Here is a 12,330-nt window from a genome sequence, read left to right as displayed (position 1 = left end):
TCTATATAACAAAATACTGAGCAGCTCATGATTTCAGTGGAATTAATGATTGACCAATGATTTTCAGAGATGTTTCAGGGGGAGGGGGCAGACATACAGAAGAATCAGAAAATTATTGGTTAAACAAATCTATAATATTTCTCACATCTTTAGCTTTTGCCATCCTTGATGATGGCATCTTGACAGTGCCTATGTTCACAGCTGCTTCTGTGGAAACCGGCTGTAGCCTCATTCCCTGTGTGCAATGGAGCAAGCAGTGAATCATATGTGATTTAGAGTGTAACAATTTTCTGATAAATAAAGCAATCCTACAGATGAATTTGTTAATTACAGTTACAGTAGAGTGTTAGCATATTTTGAACACTTGTTTCTTAGTTTTCTTTGGTTTTCCTATTTTACTGCAATCCCTTGGTTTTTTTTCTTAGTTATGCAGTCCATGTCAATGTTTTAACTTGTTTGATAAACCTCTCTTTCCCATCAGCTATCGTGTCTGTGAAGTATTATATGAGAGGCAGAGAAAGTTCGATAAGATTTTGCAGTGTTATCTCAGGGACCCTGCTAGGAAGGTAAGTGTATGGACTCATGAATGAGTTGATCTGTAGAGGTTAATAACTACACATGCATTACTTGAAATTCTACCTCTGGTTTTTACATTCAACATTCCATGTGAATATTTTGTTTTCTCGCAAAGAACTTCTCTTCATACTTATATTTGACGTGTCATGTCAAAAGGAGACACTTTTGGCCAGGTTATCAATTGTGAGGTTTTTACATATCGTAAATAGAGAGATATTTTGCTACACAGCGCCGTTTTCCCCAATGAAATCGGACATTCCTAAGCGAAGATAATGAGTTCGTAAGTTATGGTATTATAAAGTTGGAAATTGAGATATCGGCCTTTAAAAATATTATTGACAATGTTGAGAGTAGGAATTACCTTGAAAAATGTCTCAAAAATTACAAAATGCCACTTATATTCCGGTCTGAAACTATCAGACAATATTTTAAACATTAATATCATCACAAATTCGCAACAAACCCAAATTGTGAAAAAATCACCACCGGGCAGATTTTTGGCTATTTCTCCATTTACGATCCTGCCCAAAAGTGTCTCCTTTTGACATGACACATCACATATTTCATATTTTTATCCACAAGTATGTGTTACTCTTATAATTCGATAATATCAAATATATGTCAAATCAAAATAGGTAAAATGAATTAAATATATCCTTTAAGATTCATATGTTGCAATTTATGACTATATTGCATACGAGGAATGATGTAGAGTAAAGGTGGTTTTAGGTGTGGGAAACTGTGTAACATATTTTCATCCAAGTGTCTACAGTTTCTTTATGAAAATAAATATTCTTTGTTTTGTGAAGGTTCATTGTAAATTTATTTTGTTGGTTATTTCAGCAATCGTCATTTGCCTACATCCATACCGTGATGCTAGAAAGCTGCTATACAGATATGGAAAAGGAAGCCGTACAAAAAGAAGCATTGGATCATTTACAGGTGAGAACATACAAACAAACATAAAAACAAACATTTGACACATCTTTATTATCTTAGACAACCCCATCTGTTAACAGTAATACTAGGTAGTTAATGAAATAATTATGAATACAGGTGAGGGAAAGGACATTGAGAAGGGGTTTATTATCTTAGACAAACCCATCTGTTACAAGTATGCTAGCTAGTTTGAATAAAATAATAGGAATATAGAAGAAATTCATAACCTCATTAATATACACAGCAAGTGCGATCCAATCAAAAGATATTGATTGCCTGACGCGCACTGATTACTCGGTCATTAATAACTCACAATGACTCCTGACGCGCTACAATGACTTCTGCGCTCGCGTGCTTGCATACGGTAAGCGTTATGGCATCTCACACGCCTACGCGATGTCTTCACGCTTCTGTGATTGATAGCTGTTGTTGTTGTCGGCGCGGATGTTAAATTCGCTTGGTAGAATTTTTTTGTAGGGTAGGTAATAACAATAATTAAAACTGGTTATATTTAACAGCGTTTTATGACATAAAATGCCATTTTGATTTGTTCAAAATATCAGATACAACGGTAATGAATGACAATAATAACTTTGCACCATCTATTTTGAGTTCATTTTGTGAAATTGTCGGGTTTTGTTTTGGGCCTCGGTATTTTACCACGGCCCAAAACAAAACCTTACGATTTCACACAATGACCTCAAAATAGATGGTGCGCAGTTATTATTGTCTAAATGTTGTGTAATTGCAATGTGTGAAATGTACCCTTCAGCTTGATATGTTTGTAATACCAACAGCCACCACACATCATTAATATTACATATATAACATTGTTTGCATTACAGGATTTAGTGTCCATAGACAGTAGAGAGACAGCCCAGCTGGTGCTTAAGGTATTCGCTCACTCTCTGGCAGAAATTGTCCGCAAATTGGAGGTAAGTGTTTAATTATATGCTGTGTTTTTGTTTGGTGGGGCATGGTTGGAACTTCTGATTGGTCATTGCCTATCATTCATCAAAATGTTCTGCAATGGTGTAGTCGATTGGGACCATTAAAAAGATGTTTTATAGATGTTGATGCAACATCAATTATAATGTTCAGATAATAGGCTAGTTTGGATTAGGGGCTTTCGGATAGGTAACTTCCAAATATATATAGACTTGCCCCAAGTATTTCATAAAAATTTGTAAAAGCAAGCCTAATGGACATAAAATATAGCATACAAAGAATGGAAATATGAAGTTTCTGCTTGAATTCAATATTGTAGCCTTAGATTAAAGCTCAAAGGTCAGACAGCGAACCAACAGGCGAAATTGCTGTGCCTTGTATGCTGAGAATTCTTGCATATTCATGAGGGCTGATCACTCGATCCACAGTGTCCAGTCATGCATGCATTGCGTGCCTTCATGTTTGAATTCATTATGGTGTAAGCATGCCTTTGTACAGGATAGATAATATAGTGGCATTTGACTCAATTTTTTTTTACGACATGGCATAACTGGGCATTAACAGCAGAGACAAAAATCATTTAGAAGCTGCTGACGAGGAAGCACCCAGAAAGTGATCAACCTCCCTGCTGAAGCTGGCCCTCGATCTAATGGCTGGAATTTGGCCAGAAAGAGAATTCCATAATTTTAGGTTGAAATTGAATATTTATGGATAAAATGTAAATTATATCATTCTCTTACATTCAAAACTAACAAAGATATTTTAATTTTATAATTCCAGGGCCAACCAAGACTCCAGTTTGAATTTCTACAAGGTGTCTTTGATTATACTGACTCAGGAAGCGCCCTCTATCCAAAGGAGCAGACGCAACCCGACCCCGTCATCCACGAGAAATACATTGATTTGATGTGTCGATATAGTGAGGACACTGTGCTTAGGTATCTTATGAATGTGGATGGATATCGGCTAGAAGAGACACTGCAGGTATGTGAATAAGATTAGGTGTAATCGGTAAACAAGCGCCCTCTATCTGACCCCTGCCATCCATGAGAAATACATTGATTTGATGTGTCGAAATAGTGAGGACACTGTGCTTAGGTATCTTATGAATGTGGATGGATATCGGCTAGAAGAGACACTGCAGGTATGTGAATAAGATTAGTTGTAATCGGTAAACAAGCGCCCTCTATCTGACCCCTGCCATCCATGAGAAATACATTGATTTGATGTGTCGAAATAGTGAGGACACAGGTATTATGAATGTGGATGGATATCGGCTAGAAGAGACACTGCCGGTGGGTGAATAAGACTAGTTATGATGGATAAACAAGCGCCCTTTATTGCATGGTTTTAGTTGCCTTCTATGAGTAATATATTGATATGATGTGATAGTGAGGGCACTGTGCTTAGGTATTTTATGAATGTGGATCACAGAATCAGAGAAAGAGAATTGGGACTCGACCGCCATTTTGATACAGGCATGGAGCAAAGATTGGTTGTATTCGGTTTCCCTTGGAATGCGCTCAAGGCAATCATTGTCATGAAATAGTGGCATGGATGATGCGCGTATTTGAGGGATGCCCTTGATGCGACCTGCATGTGATACCAAGATGCTAAACATGAGACGCAGAATTGCTTTCATTCGTCTCCGCACACAGTCGGTAAGGACCCGAATACCCCCAATTTTCTCCCCATGTCTGATGGCGCGATGGCATGTGGCGGTATAGGGAGTTCCGGTTCTCCGTCTCTGATTTTGTGATGTGGATAGATAGGCTGGTGTATTGTCCATGTCATGGCTCGATACTTTTAAATTCTTTTTTTCCAGATTGTAAGACGACACAACTTATCAGACGCTGTGGCCTATCTCCTGGAGAAGGCAGGCGACATCCAGGGTGCATTCGGTATCATGAGGGAGAGTCTACAGGCTAAAATCAAAGCGATTGAAGAGACGGCTACAAACCAACAGGAAGGTGAAGGTAAGAATGGAGCATTGACATGCTTACTCAAAAAATATGAAGATTCTTGTAAACAAAACCACACTTTACTCACTAGTTTGATGGTTTCACTTAAGGGGGTACTACATCCCTTGATAAATTTGTGTCTATTTTTGCATTTTTCTCAAAACTAATAACACAGTGGTAACAAAAGTTATGTATATTATAGGGGCAAGGAATCCAACTACTACACTGGAATTTCAGTGACCCAAGACAAGCGGTTTGTTATTTATGATAAGAAATAAGGTACCGCTAGGATGTACCTCATTTCTTATCATATATACTGAACCGCTTGTCTTGGGTCACAGAAATTCCAGTGTAGTACAATAATATACATAACCTTTGTTACCAGTGTGTTATTATTTTTTGAGAAAAATGCAAAAATACTCACAAATTTACCACAGGGGTGTAGTACCCCCTTAATATTCAAAGTCAAAAAGCATTATCAGAACAATTGAATACCTGAGTGGAAGAAGGGCCCAACTCCATCAAAACTGTTTTTGAGATATCAAGAAAAAACTGAATATTTGGAAAAGTTTTATAGATAGAATGTTTTCATCTTCAGGGGATCTTCAATACATGAACACATACAATATTACATACATTCAAAATTATATATGATGTTTCCATGGCAACGGTACAGGTCTTAATACGAGCTGGAGTTGGGCCCTTCTTCCACTAATATATTGCATGTGCCAGTTCTGCAAGCAGATGGGTTATAAATAGATACAGAAAGTTGGTAATTATCCATTAATTGGACAAGTAGAAGCATGTAATATGTTAGCAAGAAAGTTTATTGTAGTGAAAAGCAGATTTCCATGGATGAAAAAAATTCCTCTTTAACCCAATATTTGTGGAAGAAGGGCTTTGGGCCTTTCTTTCATGAAAACCATGATTAAGAGTGCGTGGAAGACTATTTGGAGAGTGGATTTTGGCTCATCTTTCGCACACAAGGAAGAACAGTCTGCTGGCAATAATATGCTGAGTCTAACTCATTTTTGTAAAAAATTGGAGTTGGGCCCTTCTTCCACTCAGGTATTCAATTCTACACCCTCTTTGATTGTGATTCGTCCAACCGGAAGAAATGCTCATCAATCCGTATTCCGATGACGCTTTTCGACCACGAAAAGCGAAACTGTCAAACTAGTGAATAAAATTTGGTTTTGTTTAGAAGAATCTTCATGTTCATTTATCTTCAAACCTAACAGGTGTAAGTCAGTTCTTCTGTGGAGAACTGGCCAAGCGGGGCTTCCTGTTTAAGGTTTGACACTATTTTAAAGTGTTGTGATTTGGTAGTTCACAGCATCTTGCGAATGGTAGTCAGCTTAGGCAAAATTCGCATTGCTCATTTCATAGCGAGTGTGTAGAAGAATTCAAATATCACAGGTATACTTTTGTAGGTCCTGTGGTTCTTAAGTTATGTTGTAGGAGGGCTGAAACACCTGCAACACTTACATAAACGTACATAACTCATTAACAACGATAAATCAAGCAAGGTTTGAAAGTATATGGTTTGTAGAATGAACTTTTGCAAAACATCACAGTGTTATTTTTCAATAATATATTGATTTACATAATGAAAATCGATATTTTTTGGCTGCTTCGACCAACAGTACCTTGTCTACCCTTAAGTAAATAAGGTAGAGTCTACAGGCTAAAATCAATGAGATTGAATGCTGATATTTATTATGTGTCTTTTCAGAGATGAGTATAGCCTTAGCCAGGACACAGGCCAAACTGATGGTGATAATTCAGTTATGTCAACGCAACTCAAATCGATTAGAAGAATCAGGAAGAGAGGTAAGGGCCATGCATTCGTAGATTAAAGAGTTACAGATAGCACCCCAAAGGTACCAATTCTTTGTATCCAATGACAATTCTCACTTATTCATGAGGATCGATTGTTCTATTGCCAGTGTCTAAAAACTTATAAAAGGTGTTGCGTACCTTAGTGTATACATGAACAATTTGAAGACTGCACTTTAAAAATCTGTGGTAACAGGTGCAGAGTGGGTGTAGTACTACTGCAGTAGTTTTGTATGTGCTCGCATCTCTCGCACTTCATAGAACGATTGGCCCTCATGAACAGATGATGCTTGACTTTACCAGTAGGTACATGTACACTGTCTGATTATTAGTATATAACACTAATTTTGTACATGGTTCAATGTTCTGCATGCATAATACTATTGCGACAATTAAAAGCAATTTTGTCACAGCATTTCTTGTTTTGAAACACATTTGACCCAGCAGTGATAGAGCACATTTGATCGCTCGGCCACCACACCACCACTTGGATATGATTTGAAATTACTCTCTTGGATATGTACAACAACAATTGACAACAATCTTGGATATGTACAACAACAATTTTTGTTCTCTGTTTTGTTCATTTTAGGCCCTTTGGTTTCCACTACTAGATCTCATGATGGCAACCCAACGAAGAATCAGTAACTCACTCTCAGAAAAGACTGCAGCAGGTAGGTGTTGTGCTTGATCATAGTAGGTATATGGTAGGAGTTTCGCTTCGACTGTATGCTGCATGCAGGGCTGGATTCACCACAGGGCACTGTGTATCAGAATAGGAATAGACTATGTTTTTTTGGAAAAAACTATGTTTTTTGGAAAAACTGTGTTAAAGCCTGAGCAGGCAACAAAATGATATTTTTAAAACTTAAAATTGGCTAACATTTGGCCTTTGCGTTCTGCCAGCCTTGGACCTCTAAGGATCTGGTGGGCTCTTCTAAAAGATCTGGAGCTCTACAATATGAACATTTATATTTAAGACTAGGGGTCTGTTACCGTCAAGCAAAATTTTAAATATGTGGACAAACTCAAAAAAATAGAAATCCTTGATTCTTTTAGCATGGAAAGGGTTTAGGGGGGACATTTTAAAAATGACAAAAGTTGCATTTGGCCTGTTGGCATGGTAACGGACAAAACAAATTTTAGTCGAAAATGACCAAAATTTACAATTTTCATTTTTGAAAAAGGGCAAAGTTTGGTCGAATGCCACAAATATATAAGATGTGATATAATTTTTTATTTTTTTTTCTTCAGATAGGGGCATGCTTTGGTAGTCCTTGCAAATGAAGAAAGAGCTTGTCACTCTTTTAAAAGATCCTTTAATTTTAAGTAGAAAAAGCACATTTTTGGGCAAAAATTGTATATGTCATTTTACCCCAACATTGAAGGGGTGTAACTGTAAAGAAGAAGTTGATATTTTGTAATTGTATGATGGCATAGCTAGAGTGAACCCTTGTTGACAGATATATAGTTTCAAAAAATTGGGGTCTCAACTTCTAAAGAAGTTCTGGCTTTTTAAAAGTACCAAGTTTTTGAAAAAATATGTATTTTTTAAGGGGAATTTATGGCAAAAAAGACAAATTTCGCTTAAAAGGATTGTGTTTAAATAACCGTAATGAAATAATTATTGAATATATTTCTATTGATGAAAAGATTAAGTGACTTCTTAAATTTGAGTCTCAGTTTTAAATGGTACAAACAAGCTATATTATACATACAGGCCTTTTAAGCATGTTATGCAGATTAGACAGATCGCAGCGCTATTCAAATACAGATAGAGGGCAGCGCTTGGAAGACATGTTGCTTTTAGCATCAGACAGCTAGCTACCCGGTACAAACAACAGAGTTCACCAACTTCTTACGAGAACACCAATCAGGGGCTGTGCAATAATGATAAGTCCTGTAGGAAGGGTAAATATGGGGGGGGGTCCAAGAATTTTTGGCAACCCCCAAAAAGGGGGGAGCAATTTTTGGCAGGTCAAAGGGGTGAGGGGTCTAGTACGTGAACCTATATATACCATGGTTCCTAGCCGTCGCAGAGGAGCTCATAGGGTAGTGTCAATATACCGGTAAACGACATCACATATCTGATTTGCCCAGGTTTATGTAAGTTTGCCACTGTTTTTAGCATCAGACAGCTAGATACCCGGTACAAACAACAGAGTTCACCAACTCCAAGAATTTTTGCCAACACCCCAAAAAAAGGGGGGGAGCAATTTTGACAGTTCAAAGGGGTGAGGGTCTAGTACATGAACCTATACCATGGTTCCTAGCAGTCGCAAAGGAGCTCATAGGGTACTGACAATATACCGGTAAACGACACATCTGATTTGCCCAGGTTTTTGTTTGCCACTGCAAGCTAGGTGGTGGCAATGGACAAAAATTAGACAAACAGTGCAGAAATGTTCAAATATGCAAAATTCTTTGCTCACTACGCTTACATTATACATGTACATCTAGACCATTATTATAAGGTTTGCAAATTGGGAACTCAAGCATATGTCATGTGCGGGGGGGGGGGGGGGGTGGGGGGCAAAGATTTGTTGGCAGGCCGGAAGGGGCAAGCAATTCTTTTGGCACGCCGTTGGGAAGTTTTAAGCCTAGCCCTCAACATCAGGAAGCATGTAAAGTTTCATATCCAGCAGATGGATCTTCAGAGAATTCAGCATCAGAAAATGTTAACCAAGAAACATTTGAAAATCATCAACATCATGAACTATGTGCTGCTTTTAACATCAGGCAGCTACTAGTACTAACCCAGTACAATCAACAGTGTTCACCAATTCTCACGAGAACACCAATCAGCAATAGGAAGTATGTGAAGCTTTATCTTCAGTAGATGAATCTACTAGCTACGGTGGATTCAAGAGGTATTGCAAACGCTATTCAGTTACCCAAGGAAACATGTACATCGACATACATAAAGCATTGAAGCATTGACGCTAGTAGCTCACATTCAGTCAGGAAAATATGACAAAATTACAAACATCAAAATTAAAAAGCCTTCTAGCCAAGATAAGAGGAAATACAAACGGACAGCAATGCATTTTTTCTGAATCAGAGATATGATTAGGTCATGAATTGGCCCTAAAGGTTATATACCACTAATAGGCCTAGGCGATACATGGAAACATGACGAGTAACTATTTGTTTGCATGGCATCAAGTAATATAAAAAAAAAAAGTACTTTGTAGGGTTTGATGCTTCAAAATGGTATATTTTCTCTCATTATATGACACTTTTGTTGTTAAAATACCAATATTCATACGCACAGCTACGGTTTTTAGTAAATATTCGCCCTACCATATTGTAACTTTCAGCTTCGAGTGCGCACTGCCATTTTGAGGTGTTTACGGTTCAGTGCGTTAAAACAAGAAAAGTCTCAGGTCAACCTATGTTGAGTTTTTGATCATTTGGCATCTAAATCATATAGTTTCACCTGATATTAGTGGCATTTAACTTTGAGAGTTCTGAATATGAGAAACGTCCACCCGAAATTAGCCATTTTGCCATTGAAACCCCGAAAACCCGTGTAATACATAATTAGTGGTATTTAACCTATAGTCAGCAAGAAACAAACAAACCCAATTTCCAAGAAGCAGAAAGAATTTATTATTGATGGGTATGAGCATGGAGAGGTCACTGGGAATCCGGGGCTGGGAATAGAGAGACCTCTCTGCTGTTGCTAAGCAAATGCGTTTTTTGGGCGGATGTAAAATAGCAACAAAAGGGCATTTAGCATGTTTAGCAGGCCTACATCTGAGACGAGTATCTGACCCCACAACACACAAGTAGTTTTTTCCCGAGAGATCAATGATGAACTTGCAGATCCTGCAGATTCAATGGTATATCAAGAATGCCTAAAGCAAGCGGTGCAGAAACCAGAACTTTATCATCCCATTACTCCTATTACTTTGGGAACAAATAGATTATTTAGAGTACAAGATGACAAACTTAGCAGTGTCAGCATCAAAACTCTCACAGACATCTGTCAGGCACTGTTCATGATCTCATTAGAAAATCCCACACATGAGCGACTCATTTATAATTCTAACAATCTACACAAAGTAAAGACTTGAGCATCACTTTATGATGGGTTGACAATAACTTCACCATGTCCACATTTAACTTTCAAAAAAAAAAAAAAAAAAAAAAATGTGACATTGCATTTTAAAAACAATAATTCAAGTGCATTGTCCAGTCCCCCATGTTTTTATAAACATTTTTCTATTGTTTTGTACAATGTTTGATCTTTCTTACATTTGAGATTTGTTTTCAGTATCATGCAGTCTTAGAACTAAATTTATAGATAACATTGTATAAAACAAAGAAAAATGTTACTTGGTATGTCAGTTGCTGTTGTTGCTATAAACCCCAGATAAGGTAGAAACAACTGGTAAAATATTATAAATCCACGAAATTATCACATTCTCATTATGTTTAAACCATATTTAGATTATTGGTGAGGTATTTCAGATAAAGTCAATCAATGATTATAATCGATTTATCCATTGTTTAGGAAGAGTAGAGATTGTAAAAGACAGATAACCACCACCAAGAAATTAATGCCCATGGTAACCATTTTGCGCCCAACTTTGCACATTTTTCACGCATTAAACCATATGGCTGGGGGAGGGGTCACTGGCAGTTTACTAAGTAAAAATTACTTAAATAAATGATAACCAATGGTTATGATGGGTCAATGAACTATTCTGGGTATGTTATTGGCAAATCACAAGCCATAAAGGATTTTTTATACTGTGAAAGTGCTATGTAATTAGCTCATTTTTATCAAAAATAGCGAACTTTCTTCAAAGTAAAACTTCGTTATGGGGTAAAGACCCCAATTTTTTTATTGGTTGGTTGATCATCCCCATTCATAGTCATTTTCATCCAACCCCTGACTTTAATTAGCAAACTTCTTCTTGAGAGTTATTGAATTTCAAAGTTATACCACTTTTACTAATGAAAAAAATTGCAAAAAAGAGGTATTTTGCATTGCATATTACACAATATTCTAGGTGGGTGAGAAAACTGGCAGTACTATTTTTGTAACGTCTAATACATAGGTATTTATCAGCAGCAATTTAAATTGTTCCATACATTTAGCAATTTCATTAGTGCTAGCTAGAAAAATGTGTCTTTTTCGAACTGTAAAATTGAAAAAATGTACTTTCCCTGTGGCAATCTTCAAAGAACCGTTACCATGGCAACAAGGGATTTTCGAATTTTTGATCACGTTACAAAATCATTAGACCCAAATACCTTTCCTATCACAAGATTTAGGCAAATTCCATGAACCTTTATTTTTGGCTTTGTCCGCACATTGCTGAATTGATCCAGACCCCCAGTCTTAAGTGGCTAAAAGGTGTGGTAAAATACGTATGTGGTAGAAAATTATGTTTCTTTAGCTGTTTGAATACAAGTGCACCTTGTTTTAATGGCTCAATGTAAGTAGATGCTGATGCAGATAAACACAGTGGCATATTTTTCTGTAGAGTGTAGTGGAGTACTTGCATGTTCCAAAATGCATGTCAGAAGAATGCATACACATTAACTAGTTGCACTTTTTCTTGATTTTTTTGTCTTCCCAGCATTCAAGGATTTGACCAGACATGTGCTGAACAGCATGATGGGACATATAGCACTCCCTGCTATCCTACAGAAAATTATGCAGGTGAGAATACTTTGAAATACCCTACACACCCACAACACACCCAAACCCTCCCCATGACACACATCCATCCCTACCCTCCCACTCACCAGACATGTGTTGAACAGCATGAATGGGACATATACATGTGGCACTTCCTGCTATCTTACAGAAAATTATGCAGGTGAGAACACTCTGAAACACCCACCCGCACACCACATTCATACCTAAACCCTCCCCATGACACTATTAGTTACCCCAGAGGATGTTTAAAGACATTCCCATGACCCAATGGGGTTTCTGACCTTGGTATGTCTGGTTTTTGTACACATGTGGCAAGTTGACCATACTTTGCATTGGGATTGTGTGCAAATATCTGATGTTTTCATCCTAATATTTAACATTGAAAACATC

The 12,330-nt window shown here is 37.3% G+C and overlaps 1 protein-coding gene across 1 annotated transcript in view; it reads left to right on the top strand.

Annotated features, from left to right (window-relative positions):
• The window catches only part of LOC140168644 (vacuolar protein sorting-associated protein 8 homolog), a 93,441-nt gene that overhangs the window by 72,285 nt on the left and 8,826 nt on the right, over positions 1–12,330 (top strand). Inside the window, 8 exon segments of the mRNA XM_072192055.1 lie at positions 482–566; positions 1,420–1,518; positions 2,361–2,450; positions 3,244–3,447; positions 4,289–4,439; positions 6,160–6,257; positions 6,856–6,937; positions 11,858–11,940. Of these exon segments, the coding sequence (XP_072048156.1) occupies positions 482–566; positions 1,420–1,518; positions 2,361–2,450; positions 3,244–3,447; positions 4,289–4,439; positions 6,160–6,257; positions 6,856–6,937; positions 11,858–11,940 (892 nt within the window).

Source organism: Amphiura filiformis, chromosome 13 (assembly GCF_039555335.1).
Source record: "Amphiura filiformis chromosome 13, Afil_fr2py, whole genome shotgun sequence".
NCBI classification, from domain to species: domain Eukaryota; kingdom Metazoa; phylum Echinodermata; class Ophiuroidea; order Amphilepidida; family Amphiuridae; genus Amphiura; species Amphiura filiformis.
Note: the sequence above shows the minus strand (reverse complement) of the source record. Positions and strands in the feature narration are given on the sequence as shown.